Source organism: Corylus avellana, chromosome 4 (genome assembly GCF_965113065.1).
Source record: "Corylus avellana chromosome 4, dhCorAvel1.hap1.2, whole genome shotgun sequence".
Lineage (NCBI taxonomy): Eukaryota > Viridiplantae > Streptophyta > Magnoliopsida > Fagales > Betulaceae > Corylus > Corylus avellana.
In genome coordinates this window covers 34,616,732-34,638,013 of record NC_142493.1, presented here as the reverse complement: position 1 = coordinate 34,638,013, position 21,282 = coordinate 34,616,732, and the positions used below count along the sequence as shown (strand labels likewise).

General features: G+C 36.9%; 4 protein-coding genes across 5 annotated transcripts; 3 read left to right on the top strand and 1 right to left on the bottom strand.

Moving 5' to 3' along the window:
• Window positions 1-1,193: 1,193 nt before the first annotated feature.
• LOC132177696 (E3 ubiquitin-protein ligase AIRP2) lies at window positions 1,194-3,194 on the top strand. Of its 2 annotated transcripts, none has more exons than XM_059590124.2 (5): window positions 1,194-1,537; window positions 2,031-2,193; window positions 2,305-2,371; window positions 2,501-2,735; window positions 2,811-3,194. In XM_059590124.2, exons 1-5 carry the CDS (start codon window positions 1,449-1,451, stop codon window positions 3,019-3,021), a joined length of 765 nt encoding a protein of 254 aa, XP_059446107.2. In that variant the 5' UTR covers window positions 1,194-1,448; the 3' UTR covers window positions 3,022-3,194. The 2 variants fall into 2 exon arrangements, with proteins under 2 accessions (XP_059446107.2, XP_059446109.2); XM_059590126.2 differs by having other exon boundaries at window positions 1,446-1,537; window positions 2,015-2,193.
• Window positions 3,195-3,446: 252 nt separating this feature from the next.
• On the bottom strand, window positions 3,447-6,508 carry LOC132177695 (GDSL esterase/lipase At3g48460-like). Its single transcript, XM_059590123.2, has 2 exons — window positions 5,510-6,508; window positions 3,447-5,296 (listed from the first exon to the last, which is right to left on the bottom strand). The coding sequence occupies exons 1-2, from the start codon at window positions 6,359-6,361 to the stop codon at window positions 4,784-4,786; spliced, it is 1,365 nt and encodes a 454-aa protein (XP_059446106.2). The 5' UTR covers window positions 6,362-6,508; the 3' UTR covers window positions 3,447-4,783.
• Window positions 6,509-8,065: 1,557 nt separating this feature from the next.
• Window positions 8,066-15,826, top strand: TNO1 (TGN-related, localized SYP41 interacting protein). Its single transcript, XM_059589577.2, has 9 exons — window positions 8,066-8,238; window positions 8,327-8,487; window positions 8,569-8,784; window positions 8,898-12,209; window positions 12,770-13,634; window positions 13,734-14,383; window positions 14,931-15,078; window positions 15,161-15,242; window positions 15,500-15,826. The coding sequence occupies exons 2-9, from the start codon at window positions 8,374-8,376 to the stop codon at window positions 15,600-15,602; spliced, it is 5,490 nt and encodes a 1,829-aa protein (XP_059445560.2). The 5' UTR covers window positions 8,066-8,238; window positions 8,327-8,373; the 3' UTR covers window positions 15,603-15,826.
• A 1,007-nt stretch (window positions 15,827-16,833) lies between these two features.
• On the top strand, window positions 16,834-21,050 carry LOC132178906 (CAAX amino terminal protease family protein). Its single transcript, XM_059591484.2, has 8 exons — window positions 16,834-17,125; window positions 17,578-17,636; window positions 17,735-17,989; window positions 18,647-18,707; window positions 19,878-20,002; window positions 20,180-20,242; window positions 20,353-20,477; window positions 20,748-21,050. Exons 1-8 carry the CDS (start codon window positions 17,038-17,040, stop codon window positions 20,887-20,889), a joined length of 918 nt encoding a protein of 305 aa, XP_059447467.1. The 5' UTR covers window positions 16,834-17,037; the 3' UTR covers window positions 20,890-21,050.
• Window positions 21,051-21,282: the final 232 nt, after the last annotated feature.

Below are 21,282 nucleotides of genomic sequence, written 5' to 3'. Positions count from 1 at the left end.
AATTATTAAAAAAAAAAGAAAAAAAAAAAAGAGTATAATTACTAGCAAAAAATAATGATTAGATACTCAGCGACAAAATAATTTAAGGAATAAAGATTACATGGCATTGATTAATTTAAATCTTAATAAACAATTATTTGCATCACATCCACGTGAATATTATTAATAGGATTTGACCCCAATTTAAAGGATTTGGTCAGATCAACTACCTACCTCTCACCTAAACAATACTTCATCTGGGCATATTAATAATTGCAGCAATCTAGCTGCAGCCATCCACAGTGAACTCAAGCACTAAATGAACCCTTTGATCAACTGGGGTTGGCTGATTGTACAACGAGTCATTTACAATCTACCATATCGTATATAGAATCCCCTTGGATTTTCAATTTCAACAATAATAATATATGGATAAAGTTTTTTTTTTTTAAAAAAAATGAATTGAAGGAATTTTCTTCAACTTAGGTTTTCTCAAATTCTTTTATCATTTTTTTCTGTCAAATTTAATTTAATTTTTTTTTATCGCATGAGCGACATTGACACATCATGCACATAGTATCGACAGCACATAAACGTATTTACCATGTCAATCAAGTACCACATCATCCACACGATAAAAAAGAAAAAGAAAAAAAACATTGCATGAAACAATAAAAGAGAAATGCATGTATCTCGTATTTCCTTTTTGTTGTTTCACGCGGAGTGTGAATAGCATGACAAATATGACATACGAGGTAAATAAAAAAACATTGAATTTGACAATAAAGTGATAGAGCAACTTATTTTAAATATGAGTAATTAAGTAAAATTTAAAGACTTTATTATCAAAAATGAAAAGTTTAGGGACTAAATTAAAATCAGATAAAAAAAATTAAAAGCTAAATAAGATTTTTTTCGTAATCAATAATTAATAACCACATAAGAAAGATTCCATAGTATTAATATTATGCGCTACAGCTATTAGTATAATATAACAATAATAATGATAATTATAACTTATAAGCAAAGCTATGCAAAGGGCAATTTGCGAATTAACAAAGAAAAGAAAAGAAGAAAACCAACGCAAGATTAATGATAAGAACAAAGAAGTTAATGTGGGGTCTCCCATCCCATCCGTCATCACCAACGCTATCCTGCCATACAAGAAAGCGCACTCTCATGCGTATGCTTTTCTCTGACCATAGAAAAAAAAAAAAAAAACGAGGAAAACCAAAACAAGCTCGGAGCCGCCCTTCTTCTCAAGTTGGAAACAGACATATCTCTCTGCTACCTTTGTGTTTTGTCTTTTGGTGGAGATTAGATTCTTTTTTTTTTTTTTTTTTGTCTTTTTCTTTTTTCTTTTTTAAACTTACCAGAAAGGTTCTGAGATAAGAGAAGAAAAAAGAGAGGAGAAATTCTTGCTCTATAAACTTGTTTCTCTGTGAAGAGAGAGAGAGAGAGGTGTAGAGATGGAGATGATGTATTACCAGCTTGCAGGCTCGTCTTACCAGGACTCACTGGAAGTCTTGGAGGCTGATATACAGCATGCTAATGCTCTGTGAGTTTATGTTTTTTTTTTTTTTTTTTTTTTTTCAACTTTCAATTATTTTGTTTGTGTTTTCAATTTTAGTTTGTTCTGTTTTTCCTGGAGTTGGGTGTTTTTGTTTTGTATGTTATCTTTGTTTGCTTTCCTTTTATAGTTTTATATGCTTGGGCTTTGAGCTTTTGATGATCAACGTTTGGTAAATTATTCTGCTTGTTTGCTAATTGAAAGGGAAAAGGAAACAGAAAGAAGAACCCATTTGGGCGTTTGTGTTATGCTGTATTTTTTCCCCTCCTGGAATGAATTCTTTAAATTAATTTGTTTCCTCTGGGAGTTTTTAGAGGGAAAAACCAAACGGGTCCACTCCTGATTGGGACTTTTTCATGCTTAGTACCTATCATTGGTCTACTGGAAAGAATTTATGGCTGGATGATTAGATTGAAACGTAAAGGTAGATGCTACTTTATTTGATAAACTTTTCTCTAAATTTAGGATTCTGGGTTTTTAGGGCTGCTGCAATCCCAAGAGCCAAGGGTGGTGCGCGTCTTCAAATGAAATTGGTGTACAATCACTTGGCACCCCTCTTTCTGTTTTTGCTACAATGGATGGATTGTTCTTGCACATGTCTGCTCCCCAGATATCTAAGCTTCTTCCACATACTTGTATACAAGGTTGGCTCCTCTACTTTAAGCCTGCTGCAGCTGTGTTTTCAAAAGGGTTTGCAATTGTTGGTTTAAATGATTTGAGCATGATTTTTTTGGAAACCCTCTTACATTATGCAGGTATATACAGATGGCAGACCAAATATATCCACGCACGGGAGGAAGGCAACAATTAAGGACTTTTATGGTATGCAAATTGCCTACCTGTTATTTACTTATGTTCTTAAAAAGAAAAAAATAATAAAGTTAGCAATTTTCCATTTGTTATGGTTCATGCATATACTCTGACATTGTTTCAACAAAAACCAAATTGCAGCTGTTATATTACCATCTCTTCAACGACTCCATGGCAGCTTGGAAGAGTCAAAAGCTGCTAAAGAATGGAATCAAGGCATGGATAGTTCTGGCAGGAATAGGCTGGAAGGAGATAGAAGACTTGTCAATGTCGATTTGGAGAGAGAAGATGAATGTGGGATTTGCTTGGAGCCTTGCACCAAAATGGTCTTGCCTAATTGCTGTCATGCAATGTGCATCAAATGCTATCGCAATTGGTAACTACTATCCTGATGTTAATACTAACAAGAGTTATCACGATATACTCTAATGGTATTATTTCCTAATTGCAGGAACACAAAGTCGGAGTCCTGCCCTTTTTGTCGTGGTAGCTTAAAGAGAGTCAATTCAGAAGACTTATGGGTGCTTACTTGCAATGATGATGTTGTTGATGCTGAAACGGTTTCCAAGGAGGACCTATTGCATTTCTACCTCTATGTCAACAGCCTCCCAAAAGATTACCCCGATACCCTTTTCTTAGTGTATTATGAATACTTGATTTGAATTGAAGTAAATAAGAAGAATTGTGTACAGACTACAGATAGAAAAAAGCCGACCTTCAATTGTGAAAAGGGTCTGGTAAGGAAATTCTCTGGGATTTTGACACAGAATGACAGGTTCTGAATTGTGCTTATTTTATAACTACGAGTATCAGTCTAAGATAGTTTTCTGATCAATGGTAAATTTCTTGTATCAGAAAATTCCTGTTTATGTTAATAATATACTAATGTGCTGTAAAATGCACATTGAGGTGTGCAGATTTTCAGCAAGAACTCATTATTCTTTTTGAACAGTAATGACTATGAATAGAGAAATCTACATAATCCATGTTCAGACTTTGGCTTCATATGTTCCTACCTATTTTTCTCCATGATACTCTCTCCTTTTATCAAGCCTTATGATCTCTCTCCACTTGGTGCATATGGTGGCTCTCTTTGTTTGCCAATTTTGAAGCTACTTAATTATGTGTTTATTAGAATTTGGTATCAGTGTCAAAGCAATTGACTGTGGGAATAAGGAGGAAGCTAGATTATGCATAAAGTCTTTCAATATTTAGTTTTCATGTTTTCATGTTGTTTCTCCTTGCTATTATGACTCTCTGACAATTGGAAGTCCAGTGTTGTTGCCACAAGCATTAGTAATCAGCCCTTTATGGTGGATTTCTGTGGTTCGCTCTTGTAGCCGAAAAAAGGGAAAAAAATCCCATGGTTAGGGACAACCGTTCCACTGCTTTTTATGAGGAATACCTACTCAATGCTCCCGGGGGAATTTATTTTTTTCCTCATGTTAGATTACCTCATTTCAACTGCAAGAAATATCGAGCTACTTCTTGTCTATTATGTAAAATGATTATGAATGAGCAATGGTCATGAGCGAAAAAAGATCGAATTCGCACAGAAAAGTCCTAACAAACTGATTCTGTGACTGGAATTTATTAGAGTTGATTGGCTCCTTGTGTGCTTCTGACCTTTGGTTGTTGTTGTACCAACCTTTTTATGTAGTATTACTTTCAGTTAATCAAGCTACTGATTTTGACTCCTATATGATTGTGTTCCATAGCTAGCTTGCTTCTGTGAAAATATTTTCTTGAGAAGTGCACACAATTTAAGGAACAGCTTCTGACAGCAACAATAACACGTACATGATCTTTTTCCCTCATGCCGCAAGGAAACTTCATAAGAAAACTGACAGTGCAACAGTGTCATGTATGAATACTGGAAGATTTGACATATTCTGATACATTGCAGTCCTTTCTGTTATGTGCGAAACTATTAATTGATTCTTCTATATATGTTATTCATATCACAAAAGACATTTAACTTGTTTACCATATGCTGATATTAGGCATGTTATATGTTTTTATCCTTGATTATCAGGCAAATTAGAAAGAATGTTTTAATTTCTTAGTGAGGAGAAACATGGTTCTTGCCGTGAGCATGGCTCTTGATCATCAGGTTCTTCAAGAAGGCAGCAGCAGAACCTCATGTAGAGGAATGGATTTTATAGCATCAAAAGGACCAATTTAAATGCATTTTCTTCTTACTGTTGAAATAAGTGTGATTGACCCAGTGGTAATGAAAAAAAAAAAGAGGGACAGATCTTTCTGAAATAGGGTACATATTATGTTATTGAAACAAATTTCCTACCAAAGAATGGTAGGCAGATAACAAAATGTCTATAAACTAGAATAAATTATTATCCCGCTCTCTGAATGCAGCCATTCGGAGCGCACATACATATATATACCTATCAAAAATAGGATTAATCAGTAACCTGATGTGCCTCTCTTCTTCTTAATCAGCTCAGCGAATGATGGTTTACAGTAGTTTTGATTGAAGAAGAGATCAGATAAGTGTTGATGCATGGCTTCGGTGAAGTGAACCCCATCCCAGTTAATGTACTTGTTGGAGTCCTTGCAGGTGGACGAGCCAGTAGATCCACAAAGGTGATTTGTGTCAAAGTTTAATGGTCCTTCCCCAGCTCCACAACATGCCTTGACGGGTTCTTCAAATTGGTACTGCTTATAATTTGACTGTATTGTTATGTATGCACTCCAGTAATCAGCATATATTATCATACAATCGTGGTATCGTTGCCTAAGTTCTTCCAACTTTTTCTGGAGAAGATCGTTGTGGGCCATTATCAACGAGTTAACCTTCGCTGAACACCCAAATTGATCACGCTCATTTGAAGGACAAGATGACACTTGCACTGGAAGGCACCCTGCTGGTGGTAGCCCTTGAACCACAATATACCTTGCACCGTTGTCCAGCAACCTCTGTCAAACAGAATAAGCTCTTTTTAACACAAACTTCACCACAACACTTTGGACTAATTTGTTTGTGTCTTTTGTTTTCTGTTCTCAACCAACTCAAACACACAAAAACAGTCTTTCTTCTCTATGCACCATTTTGTAAAAGTGTTGTGATAAAAATTTTGGGTTGGAAGAAATTGGTAAAAAAGGCTGCATATTAGTAGTTTAAATGCTTACCCTCACAAGTCCGCAGACATTCCTAACAGCTTGCCTCGTCAGGTGCCTACTGTGAACAGTAGATGAAGAGCCATAGAGACGAGCATAGTCATTGCCACCCATCTCACCGACCCAGAAGAGTGTGTTCGCCATCTCTCCCTTGCAAGCAGCCTCATCTTTGCCCTTGCAATCGTAGTCAGCAAGATATTTCTGGAACCAATCTATTTGAGTCTGGCAACTCTCTGGGTTTTGTTTCCACATGAGGGAGTGGCCAAGTCTGGATTGAGTGAAGAAGTCAGATGAAAGAGCCGTTGATCCGGCTATTGCAAAGTTCGCACCACCTGAGAATTGTGCGGAAGAGTTTTTGTAGGCTGACAAGTGGGGCACGGAGAGATATTCACACAGGTAATCAATGACCAGGCGGCCATCACATTGTCGATAACCAGGTAAGTTACCCGATGGCGGTGGGCTTCTTCCCTGTTGCAACATTGGTTGGAATCCATCCGTGAAGTGAGCGTTCCCTGTGTCTGTGTAAGAATCTCCGAAAGCATAAACCTTTGAAAAGCAACCTTTGTAATCGGTTTGTGAAGGTTGGGGTAGTGGGGGTGGTGTCAGGGTCTTGCGGTTCTCATAAGTAGCAGATGAAGGAGAGAAGGATAACAAGAGGATGAAGAACGGAATTTGATTCATTTGAAGGAACAAGTATGTCAAATTTGCCATGTTTTTACTCAACTGAGGTATGAGTTTCTTGATGTTTTTATCAACCAAATGATGGAGGGAGGCATTTATACTACTGGTTCTTTCTCTTTTGGGGTGAGGTCGTGTATGAACCTCCCTAGTTTCAGGAAAGCATAAGGGCCATTGTATTAGCATTTACTTGGCCATAGCCAAATCTTCAAAAGTTTGTGGATTTGGTGCAAATTGACCCTGTGTTATAGGGGACAACTCCCAATTTGTCTCCCTCTTGTTTCTGCTCATGCGTGCAACGAGAATCGCTTGAACTTTTTTGGTGTGATAAAATATGAGATCTATATATATATATTTTTTTTTCAAATGAAGTATATCATATGTGTGGAGTAAAGATAAAGCATTGAGGGGATACATATACTAATTATGTCCATCTTGTTTGGGAGGTCATTGCACATAATTTTACATTATTTAAACTTTTAAAAAGACGCGTTAATAGTAACTTTATATACACCATTAAATGCACAAACTTAAAATAGATATTATTTATTTATTTGAAATGAAAATGATTATTGTCAGAATTTGAAAAGGGTTCATAGAAAATCATTACATTACTAGAGGCTCAGAGAGTCTTATTAGCTCCTCTCCAAGTTTACACTTCTTTTTTTTTGGTTCTTTGGGGTATTTCACCTCATATAAAGACTTCCAGAAAAAAAAAAAAAAAAACTTTTGTGTAAGTAGAAAATGTTAAAATATTAAATTAATTATTTTCTTATTAGTTTATGTTTTTGGAACAATTAATAATTTAACATGGTATTAAATAAGAGGTGTTGAATTAAAACTTTGTCTTAGTACTTCACTTCTCATTTTAATTAAAATAAAAATAAAAATTCACATGGTGAGATAGAAAAAAGGTATCAAATCCTGGGATGACCTTGCCAAAGTCTTTTGCCACCTTAAAAATACCCATCTAATTCTTATTTGAAGTTGATGAAAAATCTTTTAAAAAAAGAAGATAGTGTTATGTCATTCTTTCATCCATGATGTAAGGCAAAAGAGAGTGCAGGACATTTGTTCAAAGTTTATTAGAAGATAGTTCGAGCCAACTTTAAATAGAATACTATACTCGAAATATGCTCCAAGTTAACTTGAACGGATCCATCTTATGCAAAATAATTTGCACAATATTCTAATTTTGACAATGAATCAATTATTTCCCTATTGAGTTATTTTTTAATTTAGTTAACTTTTTAGGATTTAGACTTTCCCTAATTTCTATGAGTTTCCACTTTTATGCGATTTGAGCCATTTTAGGTTAGTGCTTAAATTAGTTTCTTGCCTTTCTAAACTCATCGGAATATTATAAAAGGATGATGACTGTACGTATAAAGAAAGCAGTTTTTTCAGTTCAATAATAATTCAATTTTTGATATTCACGTGATATTTGAGTTGAAAAAACAGCTTTCCAAACTTTTTTTTCTTTTTTTTTTGAGAGAAATTGAACAGATCTTATAAATAAAACAGTTTAAGCACGATGCTCTACAGAGATGATATCAGAGATACAAAAAGGGACTTCCTTAATAAGGCTGTGTTCTAGACTCAATGATGAAGCTTCCAAGCCATGGAACAAGCTTTCCAAACTAAATTAACAGATTGTTGAGCATTCAAATAAAATTCTAAACCTTTTTTTGGCTCGATCAGTTGACGTGGATTTATACTTTGAACATCACTCTTCACCAAAATGGAAAAAGAAAACAAGAAAGGAAAGGAAAATCTAAATTCGAAAACCATTAAACGACAGCGCAGCAACGCTGTGTTACATGCAAGAAGGTGCCGTTTTTCACCGTTGCCCACTTGGCTTGCAGTACGTTAGAGTTAGCTCTGGACAAACAACGGTCGCGTCTCACATGCACCAACCAAAAGAAACAGTAACGCCTCCGCTCCCTCCAGTTCTTTAATTCCACGCCTCCAAAGTAGTCCGATTCGAATCGAAGCCAAATCGTGAACTCTCCGATCACCGTTGGTTCGACGGTGCAAAACGGCGCCGTTGTTCTCGTTCACAGGTCAAATACACCCCTATCTTTCATCATCGATTTCTAGGGTTTTATTTTCTAGATTCACAGCGCTGACATTGGATCCTTGATTTTTCAGATCTGATTTTGGTTGAGAAGGACGCAATTCGATTATGAGCGATTGAAATGGCTGAGAACCATAGCTCAGAGCAAGTACTGCAAGACTCTGGGACCGAGAACAACTCGGATCCTACTGAAGCATTGGATTCGGTGCACATCCATAAAGTCCAGGTTGACCAGGTAAACCTAGTTAGTCAGCGAAATTAGCAGCGAAGATTGAAGTTTTTCAATCTCATATGCTAGGTGGCGCACCATTTGCAGGAATCGGAATCCTCGCCGCCGATGGATGACCAGGTCGAGCACGATGTCGGAGACGCAGTGAAAGAGGACATGTTCGTTGACTGCCCAGACGAGTTGATCACGGCGAATGCTGATCATAGGGAAGCAATAGTGACTATGGGGATCGAAGAGAGTTCTGAGGAGCAGAACGGTGTGGACGAGAGTGGAGCTCAAGAGAGCATTGCAAAGGAATACAAGGTGAAAGCTTTGTCTAGTCTAGTAGTAATGGAAAAAGATTAATTCTTTTGAGAGAGAATCAAAATATGGGGTTTGGGTTTTTGGTATTTGATTGTTTTTCTTGTTGATTGCAGGAAGAAAGGGAGTTGTTTGCTAGAGAGGTTGCTGGGCTTCATCACCAGCTTAAATTGTTGCTGGGTGAGGATGATGGTTTGGTGGGTGATACTCCTTTGCTTGAAATGGTGAAGGACTGCTCACAGTTTGTTAGAACTGCCTCGGAAGAGCGGTTGCGGTATGAGGCGAAGATGAGAGAGCTTCATGCTGAGATTGAAGGTCTCAATGCAAGGGTTAGTGAGCTTTCGATGTCAAATGATGTCGTAGCATCCTACTTGGGTTCGGTTCGGAATGAAAAAGATCAGGGCATCGAGGATGTAGTGAACAGGATGTTGGATGCTCTAGGCTTGGTAGGTTGTCAAGAAGAAGAATTGGATGGTTATGGCAGTGGGAAGATAATTCAGGTTGAGAAAAGCACCTTGTTGTTAATTGACAGAGTACGACAACTAGAAGATGAAAATAGGAAATTGGTGGAACAAATTGAGAAAGACAAAGAAATGGTTGAAAGAGTGAATGCGGAACTTGCGAACACGAAAATGGAACTTGAGCAGGAGAAGGTTAGGTGTGCTAATACCAGAGAGAAGTTAACTATGGCTGTGACAAAAGGGAAGGCATTGGTACAACATAGGGACTCGTTGAAGCAGTCTCTGGCTGAGAAAACAAGTGAGCTCGAGAAATGTTTAAGTGAATTGCAAGAGAAGTCAAGTGCATTGGAGGCTGCTGAACTAAGTAAGGAGGAGTTGGTCAGAAGTGAAAATTTGGTGGCGTATCTGCAGGAAACGCTATTGCAAAGGGATTCTATTCTCAAAATGGTTGACGAGATTTTGTCTCAAACCGGTGTACCTGAGGAACTTCAATCGATGGATATCATTGAGAGATTTAGATGGCTTGTGGATGAGAGAAATGTACTAAAGGGTGTTTCACTGGAATTTCAAAACTTGAAAGATGTCTTTTCCTCAATTGAACTACCAGAAACTGTTTCATCATCTGACTTGGAAGCTCGAGTGGATTGGCTTAAGGAATCATTTTACCGGGCCAAGGATGAAATAAATACTTTGCAGGATGAAATTGCTAAATCAAGGGAAGCTGCTCATAATGAGATTGACCGTTTAAGTGCTTCACTTTCGGCTGAATTACAGGAGAAGGATTATCTTCAAACGGAGTTGGCTGATGTGATGAGCAAATATGAAAAGATTGTTGAAAAAGAGCACGAAGTTTTGTTAGAGAAGAACAGCTTAAGTGCTTCACTTTCGGCAGAATTAGAGGAAAAGGATTCACTTCAAACAGAGTTGGCTGATTTGATGAGAAAATACGAAGAGATTGTTCAGAAAGAGCTACAAGTTTCATCGGAGAAGGATCAGATAGTGAATATGTTACTTGAGGTTTCTGGAACCGAATTGGGAAATGAAGAAGGGGTCTACCAGTCCTCTGACAATTCTGCGCTCATTCAAAGATGCTTGAAGAAGATAAAGGAACAGAGCAGTGCCTCTTCAGATTCTTCCCATGTTAACGAAGAGTTGTTTGAAAGAGTTCTAAGTCATTTATATGTAAGAGATCAAGAGTTGATGCTGTGTGACACATTGCTCGAAGAAGAGATGATGGTGAGGTCAGAGGTGGATAAGCTGTCGAATGAGTTAAAGTTGGTCTATGAAGAACTTGTAGCTTCAAAAGAGGAAAAGGGCTCTCTACAGAAAGATCTTGAAAGGTCAGAAGAGAAGTCTTCTCTCCTGAGGGAGAAGTTATCCATGGCAGTTAAGAAAGGCAAGGGACTAGTTCAAGATCGAGAGAACTTGAAAAACCTTCTGGAGGAAAAGAACTCAGAAATCGAGAAGTTGAAGCTTGAGTTGCAACAGCAAGAATCCGCAGTTGCTGACTGCAGGGACCAGATCAATGGATTGTCTACTGATGTAGAGCGCATCCCAGTGTTGGAGGCTGATCTTGTTGCTATGAAAGATCAACGGGATCAACTTGAGCAATTCTTATTGGAGAGAAATAAATCGCTACAGAGAGTAGTTGAATCTATTGAGGGCATTGTTCTTCCTGTTGAATCAGTTTTTGAAGATCCAGTAGGAAAGGTGAACTGGCTTGCTGGGTACGTTAATGAATGCGTGGATGCTAAGACATGTGCAGAGCAAGAGTTGGGGAAGGTAAATGAGAATGCTAGTACTCTGGCTAGTAAGCTAGCAGAAGCCCAAGCAACTGTGAGATCGCTGGAAGATGCTTTGTCAGTTGCGGAGACTAATATTTCTCGACATGCTGAAGAAAAAAGGGAAATGGAAGTTGGTAAGACAAATGTTGAACAAGAGTTGACGAACTCAATAGAAGAAGCCCAAGCAACCGTGAGATCGCTGGAAGATGCTTTGTCAGTTGCAGAGACTAATATTTCTCAACTTGCTGAAGAAAAAAGGGGAATAGAAGTTGGTAAGACAAATGTTGAGCAAGAGTTAAAGAAAGAAATAGAAGAAGCCCAAGCAACTGTGAGAGCGTTGGAAGAGGCTTTGTCAGTTGCAGAGACTAATATTTCTCGACTTGCTGAAGAAAAAAAGGAAATAGAAATTGGTAAGACAAATGTTGAGCAAGAGTTACAGAAAGCAATAGAAGAAGCTTGTTCCCAGACTAGCAAGTTTGTTGAGGCTTGTGCAGCTAGGAAGTCGCTTGAAGAGGCGTTGTCACTAGCAGAAAATAATAATTCCATGCTCTTCAAAGAGAGAGAAGAGGCTCAAGCAAGTAGAGCTGATGCAGAGATGGAGCTAGAGAAAGTGAAAGAGGAAGTTGCTATTCAGACCAGTAAACTAACAGAAGCCTACAAAACTATAAAGTCACTTGAAGATTCACTGTCTCAGGTACAGACCAATATTGCTTTGCTGACTGAGCAAAATAATGGTGCACATGTGGGTAGAACCAATTTAGAGAATGAGCTAAAGAAGCTGCAAGAGGAAGCGGGGTCCCAGGCTGACAAGCTGGCAGATGCATATGCAACTATAAAATCACTGGAAGATGCACAGTTGATGGCAGACAATGATATTTCGGTACTTGAAAGTGCAAAGAAAAATGCTGAAGAGGAGGTCTTATCACTTAATTCCAAGTTAAGTGCAGCCCTGGAAGAATTGGCTGGAACCAGTGGCAGCTTAGAGAGCAGATCAGTAGAGCTCGCTGGACACTATAATGATCTTCAACTAATTATGAAAGATGACACTCTGTTATCCAAAGTGAAAGAATGCTTTGAGAAGAAATTTGAGAGCCTGAAAAATATGGATTTCATTCTTAAAAAAATAAGGGACCGTTTCGTTGACATGGATTTAGAAGAGCTGCAAAGTCAACATGTCATGGAGGTAAAATATTACATATATATGGTTTTCAATATCTTGTTAAATGCACACTTCTCTTTTTATTGATAAGTTGTATATGCAGTGCACAGATGGGGTTTTGAATTCACGATCTTACCCTCCCTCCCATTCTTATGGGGAGGCTATTTTGGTGGCTCCCCATGTGTATGCATTTAGTTTTTGCTTTTTTGTACCTCGATTCTGTGATTAGTAATTGTTTTTAACTTGTTATCATTCTGAGTGCATCATTTTTTATACAGCAATCAGTCTGGTCTTTTGGAATTGTTATCATTGACAAATCATCTTCATATGTAATAATGATTCTAAATGAAAAAAGAATATGCCAATGTTTTGAAATATGCATGCACAAGAAGATCACTTGAGTGTTTTTGAGAACAGATAACAATTTCTTAGGTTTTGGCTCTTTGTTAGTTCTTGGGGATCTCTCGTGCTTGCTTGCTCGCTTTCTTTTTCTATGTAGAACACAAAAGAATTTAAATCTTCTTGGTTCCTCCTAGCTAATCTTTTCCAGCTTTTCTCTGATTACCTTGTTTTTCTTATTTCAGGATAATTCACATGTTTCGAAACCTTTCTCAGATAACATTGATAATATTGTTAATGTTGAAATCGATAACAACTGGGTAAGTGCTGCAAATGGTGATAATATATCTTCACATTTTAGAAAGACTGTGGAAGGGTTCCAGTCGAAAAACAAAATTCTTGCTGATAAGTTTGAAGGTTTCTCATCTTTAGTGGATGAGTTTATTGCAGTTTTGTTTAGAAAATTACAGGCAGTAGAGGATGGAGTAGTAGCTATAGTTGAGCACATTGAATCTTCGAAACAAAAAACAAAGAATCTAGAAATGTATAAACAGGAACAGGAGACTACTATAAGCATGTTAGAAGATGATGTTAAGACTTTATTGTCTCTTTGTACCAATGCTACGAGAGAACTGCAGTTTCAAGTGAAGAACAATCTATTGGAACTCAGCTATGTTCCTGAGCTTGAGAGATTGAATCATAGTTTAATCCTGGAAATGAGAGAAAGTGATGGAGATGCCCCAATAGTGATGCAGCAAGGGTTTGATGGCAGAAAACATCTTGAAGCTGCAAACAAGTTGTTATTGGCTGCTAGAAAAGCTCAAGCTCTGATTAAACAGTTTGAGAGCACAAGTAACATGGCAGCTGCTACAATTGAAGAATTGCAGAATAAATTGAAGGAAAGCAGAAAAGGTTTTGAAAAGGCTATGGAAGAAAGGGATCTAAACCAAAATATGGTTTCCAAGATGGAGGCTGATGTAGAAGCATTACAAAATTCATGCAGTGTGCTGGGGCTTAAACTAGAGGATTATCAAACCAAAGAGGACAAGTTAAAGGAAAGAGAGGCAGAAGTTTCCTCTTTGTACACTACTCTGTCAATGAAAGAACAAGGTAAACATCTATGATAGGATCTTGCTGCACAAATCTATTTTGGTTATTATTTTTTCTGTCGTTTTCTTCTGATTTGTTTGTTTATATTTGTTGTTTCAGAGGCAGAAGTCTCCCTCCTGTCAGCATCACAAGTGAAAACTCTCTTTGACAAAATTAAAGAGATTGAACTCCCTATAGCAGAGTCAGAAGTAGGAGATGTGGAGCCCCATAATTCAGCTCATGTAAAGAAGCTCTTTAACATCATTGATAGTGTTACTGAATTGTGGCAACAAGTAAATTTATTATCTCTTGACAAAGAAGAGCTAGAGTCGACCCTTACAACACAGATTCTTGAAATTGAGCATCTGAAGGGGGAGGCTGAAAAACACATTAGAGACAAAGAAGATTCAGAAAAAATGAAGAATGAACTGTCTGAGCTCACATTTGGTTTGGAGAACATTATAGGTATGTTCAGAGGTAGAGATTTAGTAGACCAAAAATTTGCTGGAGTGAAGGGACTTTTGTCGGTATTAGAAAAGCAGGTTATGGACATGCTTTTGGAATCTGAAAATTCAAAATCAAAAGCTCAGGAACTTGGCACAGAGTTGCTTGCAAGCCAAAAGGCTGTAGACGAATTGTCAATCAAAGTTAAATTACTAGAAGATTCAGTACAAGGTAGGAGTGCTCAACCGGAGATTGTTCAGGAAAGGAGCATCTTTGAAGCACCATCATTGCCTATGGGGTCAGAGATATCCGAAATTGAAGATGTGGTAAATATCTTATATTATTTCCCATTATTCTTCAATGCTCTCTCGTGAATTTCAAAATTCAGGTCAGATGTTAACAGCAAAAAGATTACACTCTTTAAAGTAACGAAACATCTAATTCCAGTCTGCCATATAAGAGCTAAAAATGAAGTATATGAAATCTAAAATACTGGAAAGTGACTCCACATCACAATGACATTCTTCACGCTATTTACCTATCTTTAGAACTTTTTTCAATAAAGAATCTAGGTATTTCAATATATATCTTGTCCTGTTTGACGATTTTAAAAATGAGCACATTTTGATTATCTAGTAATATTTCTTTTGACAATCAGACCCCAAAATTATTTTCCAGATCCATGAAAAAACATATAAATGAACAAAGATGTACTTAGGGCGGAGCAATGCTATATGATACCGATTATGTTGGTTTGCTTTTACCAGCATTGTTGCATGTATCATCTTATGCTTGTCCTTTTGGTGAATCAAAACTTTGCAAAATATAGAAAGATGCACGTATAAGTTATATTGCTTTTCAATGGTTATGCAGGGCTCAGTTGGACAGAATACAATATCTCCTGTCCACCCAGCTGCTCATGTGCGAACACTGAGAAAGGGTTCAACTGACCATCTGGCAATCAACATCGACTCAGAATCTGAACGTTTGATCAACAATGAGGGAACTGATGAGGACAAAGGTTTGCCTTCTTTATAATCCTCATCCAAATATAAGTTTAAAAAGCTCAGAAAGCTTATGTCTTTTTTCCCCCCCTTTTCCAGGTCATGTATTCAAGTCTCTGAACACATCAGGTCTCATTCCAATACAAGGAAAGTTGATGGCAGATCGAATTGATGGAATTTGGTAATGTGCCATATTGTCTGTTTAAGTTAGTGAGGAAATTGAAAGCCTCCTTCCATTCCGCGTGTTTATTTGTTTCCTTTATTAGATTCTCTCACTTATATCTCGGGAAACATAGCCTAGGAAGATAAACCCTAACAAGTGCTAAGCCTGAGATTCAAGTAGTAATCCTTTTGGTAGCAGTTGCAACCAATGCCTCCCATCACCTCTACTTCCATTAATTGTGTTGAAACCTGATTTCAATATATGCATGCATGCAGGGTATCTGGTGGCCGAGTTTTGATGAGCCGTCCCCGAGCAAGGCTGGGCCTTATAGCTTATTGCCTCCTCTTGCATATTTGGCTTTTGGGAACCATTTTGTAGCGAATTCTGTGATCTTCTCTACGCTGGACCACACCACAACATTTATCCTCTGCCTCCGCAAATTGTATCATAGGGTAGTCATTTTTTTTTCCCCATTCTTTGCAACTGTGGTTAACATGTTTATATGCATGGTTCCATCACCATAATGATTCTCTGCAATCATTTTTTAGGGTTCCAGGGAATCCAAGCCTTATAGCTTGAATAGAATGTGCCTACTTCAATTACTTCTTTTGTCCCGTTGGAATTTTGAGCTATGGTATGAAGTATAGTAGATGAACATGAAATCCATGTAGTAACATGTTTTGTCATGCATTTTGATTACATGTCAGTTTAATAGACTAGGTTTGAGAAAAAATTTGTAACCCAATTTAAAGAAAAATTATCCATTATTTACAACTTCATTGTTGATTGAATAAAAAATTATACTCGTGCATTATAGTTCCAACAAGCCCCGTATATGTATACATGTCTCTATACATGCCCAAGTATGTATTATTGTGGACTTAATTTGAACGTAAACATATCTTATAGTGTGCCAACTAACCAATCTTTCCTTTCTTATACTAACAACTGAATCCTCAGTTTCAATCCCCATCGGTTCATTCTAAATGCCGATCAAATTGTAATATCGGGATTAATTCTAGAATTTGTTTCAATGTTACTAGTAGTCTTTGCCAGAAGGAAGAGTATGGCGGAGGATTATCTCATTGCGCATTTGGCTGAGTAATGCTGAAAATTACTCTCATATTTCTTTAAAAATAATATGGCCCTTAAAATTACTATTAAAGTTGTGATTGATTATTATTGAATTTTTATCAAATGATAATTTTAAAAGCTATATCATTTTTAGAGGGACGTAAGAATGGCATAAGAAAAACTTATAGAATTACTCTATTTGGCCACTTGATTTTGAGGTCAAATGTTCATTTTAAAAAAATAATGGCAGTTTGAAAATATAAAAAAAAAAATCAACATATTTGTGTGATAGGCAAGAGAATACATTTTAAAAAATGCACAATCTTAAATGGTATTTTACTATTTTTTTTCAAACCCAAAAAAAAAAAAAAAAAAAAAAAAAAATCCATTTGTTCCTGCAAGCAGGCGAATTTCCAAAACCACCCTCCGAACAGCCCACGTGGCGAAAGCTCAAAACCTAGAGAGAATACTGATGAAATCGGTAAAATATACGGTAGTTTTTTTTTTTTGGTATGACAAATAAACGGTTGTTGAGTTTCCCGTTCATTAGCCATTTCTTGGGGTGCCTTTCTTTCCAGTTTCACATCCGAAAGAACACCAAAAGCAGCAATCTTTTCCCGACGGAAACGAAAAAGGTTGGGTTTTTTCTCTGATTTCCTCAGTTGCTTTGCTGAAGAAGTAGTTGGAGTATAACAGACATCCGCGTGCACCCGTTTGGAATTTGAAGCTGTTATCTAGTATGGGTCTGCTCACTACGAGCTGTTGGTGGACCAGAACAAACAGTGTCTCTACAACTCTCTTACCCTGCAGGAAGTCTACTTTCATGGGTCGGTTTTTCTCGAACTCCTTGATTATATCTCACTTTCTCTCTCGTTTTGTCTTCCTTAGTTTTTGTTCTTCACCCACTATTCACTAACATATATATCAAACAAGAAAGAAAAAATGATAGTTATGCTTAAGCATTTCAATTCACGCACTTGGGTTGGCGTTGGTTCTTCGTTGATTTTGGTCTATGCAATTAAGTTGGGCCATTCATGGCTTCTCATAAGGATTTTGAAAGTGTGTAAGTCAAATGTTGTTTTATTATTACTGTCTTTTTGTTGCTATACTTTAGGACTTAGAGTAAAAATGCAGCCTCGTGATTCAACTCCATCATAACATTCCATGCTAAAGTTACAATCTTGATGTCAAGCTGCCCCATCTCCGTTGATAATTAAATTGTTATTTGCTAAGGGCTCAACTCTTATATGATTGTTCAAATGTGATGACATGTGATCAGGCGGGGAGTTCATTTACATCTATGATGCGCAAAAGGTTTTACCTACTAAATTGTGCAGTGTGAGATTCTCTAATTTTTTTACTTGATCTCTAATTCTGAGGAAAATACTAATTTTTTTAGTTTACATTATCTAACGCTAATATATTTGTTTTTGCAGGGTTTAAGATTAAAGACAAGGGCTTTTGCAAGTCGGAAGTCAGTGAAGAAATTGAGAAGTGATGGACAACCACCTAAAAGTATAGTAGATAGTCCTCCCACAAAAGATAACTATGTTCAAGATGACAACATGGTTGACTCTTTTGAAAATTCAGCTGCACCGAATTCTGCCACAATACCTTCCAGGAGTACAGTGCTTCAGGCATGCACTGTCACTTCTGGACTGATAGCGGCATTGGGTATAATAATTCGACAGGTAGGCTTACTTTCATGCATAATACTTTTGTCGTTCTACTATATTTTTGTCTGTAGGAGTTATTTTTCCTGGGTTCTTAATGACCACCTAGTCATTCTTACATGCTTTCCCTCCATTCTAGTTCCTCATCATCTGTGAATTTAACTTGTATTCACTTCCTCCTCTATTGCCTGTAGATTTTCCACTTCTTTTTTTTTCCCCTTTATTTTGAATTAACTATTGAAAAGTAAAAAGAAAGCAAAAAAAAATTTGTCTGCCAAGTTTGGAAGTTGAAGCAAGATGACATTTTCAATTTTGTGATGATCTAAACATTCAACAGCTAGTTCCCCTTTTCTTCATCCTCGTGTGTGACAAAGAATCCATCCTTGTATCTGGTTATATTCTATTAGTAATGTACTATTTTATTGTTTGCTTGCAATCAGGGTCCATATGACTCTGTTTCTACTGACTATAACTATTTAAGTTCATCAGACACTGAACATCAGTGATAAAAATTGAATGAATTAAAGCTTTTTTACTTAGGCCTGAGTTCTTGGTTTTAGTCAGGACTCCTCATTTTGGAGGAAAAGAATACTCTCAATTTCAATATAAAAAAATTATGCTTAATATGGTCAATCATCTGTGTTTTAAATGTTGTTCCATAACTGCAACTTGCAGGTATCTCATGTTGCTTCAGTGGAAGGATTGCCGATCCTTGACTGCTCCACAGAAGTATCATGTATACATTTTGTTTCCACTTCTTATTGCAAGTTTGTCATTGAAAACTTTACTATGTTCTCCTTGTTGAGATGCTTGTTTCCTTTGCAGAATGCACACAGTCGATTTACTTTGACAAGACAAATTTAGAAAACTGAGCAAATAGGATATTGGTAGTCATCTAATATGAGTTGTCCTGAAACATTAGTAGCATTTGGGGATTGCTCATGTCAATGTTTAGAACAAGAAAAATGGTACAGGCCCTTCACAATGTAATACTTTTCCTTAGAGGTTTACCAAGGGAAAATTATTGAGTGATGGGAACAATTGTATCATTGTATGATGTGCCCTACTTAAGTGAGAAGGGCTAGAAGGCTGGAAAATAGCTCTTTGTCCATATTTCGACATCAGAGAAGGATCAGGAAGGCAGCTCCTTGCCTCAATTTAACATACTGATAGATTTATGCTCGTTTGCTTAACTGCTGGTTTTCACTGCATATGCATATGCCTATGCTTGACATCTGACTTCCTCATCTTTACCTGAAGTACTGCTACCTATGACAAGATCATCAGCCACCCCAAAGGACCTGGCCTATGCATAATAGGGTGGAGTGGAAGCAGCACTGGTTTAGGTTCTAATCTTGCTTAGCAAAACATGAATAAATAAGTTGAAAAATAATAATAAAAATAAAGACAGGGTTGAAATAGAAAAGTGATGAAGAAAGTCTATTGCTTACCAATAGCCATGTTAAGGTTAAATGCAGTGAAATTAAAGTTGCCCATGGACGCCGCATCTATTCGGACTCTCATTCTGCTTATACTCATTCAATCATCCTCTAATGGGACAATGGAATAGCTGATACCAAATGCAAACCAAGTCTTTTGCTTTATTTTTCTGGAGTTTGAAAGCACAACTATGTTTTTTCATGGATCTGGAAAATAATTTTGGGATCTGATTGTCAAAAGAAATATTACTAGATAATCAAAATGTGCTCATTTTTAAAATCGTCAAACAGGACAAGATATATATTGAAATAGAGATTACCTAGATTCTTTATTTAAAAAAGTTCTTATGATAGGAATCATCTTTCCAGTATTTTAGATTTCATATACTTCATTTTTCGCTTTTATGTAGCAGACTGGAATTAGATGTTTCATTACTTTAAAAGAGTAATCTTTTTGCTGTTTACAGTTGGTTTTGAGATGTGGCATCTTGAGTTGATTACAGGATTAGTTGTTCTGATATCGTCATGCCGATATCTTCTACTGAAGACGTGGCCTGATTTTTCCGAGTCTAGTGAAGCAGCTAACCAGCAGGTATCCCTACTGACTTTTCTGTGTCTCCAGAGAAAAAGAAACCACATCACATTGGTTGAGATGATTGCTCACGTCCAGTTTTTGCTGGCATTCCTTGCGGCTGATGGGCTGCAAGTTTGCATTGATCCTTAACTGACTTTGTTGAATTCCAACAACATCCTATTATTTCTAATGCAGGTCCTTGCTTCACTTCAGCTTTTAGATTACATAATCGTTGCATTTCTGCCTGGTATTAGCGAGGTAATAAGCAAAGAAAAACTATGTTCGATTAATTTGTTTGTGTGTGTTTGTTTGTTTTTCAATTATATAGTTCTATTAAGGTTGTACAGTTACATGCCTCGGTTGTCTAGGAACTGCTTTTTCGTGGCGCACTGCTACCACTTTTTGGATTCAATTTGAAGAGTGTCTTGCTGGTTGCTGCTGTTTTTGGTGTTCTACACTTGGGCAGTGGCCGAAAGTACTCCTTTGCAGTCTGGTACTCATCTTCTTGACTTGATGGAGATTTCATTTTCCTCATTGACTGTCTGGTTTGTTTTAAAGTGAAAGTAGAAATATCCTCTTCATTTGAACTTCCAGCCAAGAATTAAGAAAAAGAAAAAATTACACTCACATGGTGTAAAGGAAAATGTCTTAATAATAGAAAACCAAAAGAAACTCTGAGTGTTTCCTTAGATGTCTAATGATCAAACTGTTCAAGAATCTTTGGCTGGAACCAATCATGATTTTATTGTTTGACATGTTTCAGGGCATCTTTTGTTGGGCTTGTGTATGGTTATGCCACAATTGTGTCTTCTAGCATCATCGTTCCCATGGCTTCTCATGCAGTAAACAATCTGGTTGGAGGGATTTTGTGGCGATACACATCAAATTCCTCTGAGAAGTTATGAAAGAAATAGCGTCTGCTTGATTTTCAGGCTTTCAGCAAACTGTATATATGAAATTTGATTTGTTCTACAAAACTGGTCGGTGGTGCTTCCCTGCCTAGTGTTGACATAGCCAACTTAGCCCACTATTGCCTTCGATTGAAAAAAGAAAAAGAAAAGTAAAGAATCCCAATTATGATTCACAAATGTCTTTCATAACCAACTAGCCCAATATGACAAAAAAAAAAAAAAAAATCCCAACCAAATTTTTGAGAAGTAATGTTATATACCACACCAATATTTCACTATTATCCCAATATGCTGATACGACACTACTAATTTACTCTTGAGCCATTCTCAAAATTACACTATTAATTTACTCTTGAGTCATTCTTAAAATTTAAAGGTGGATTATTA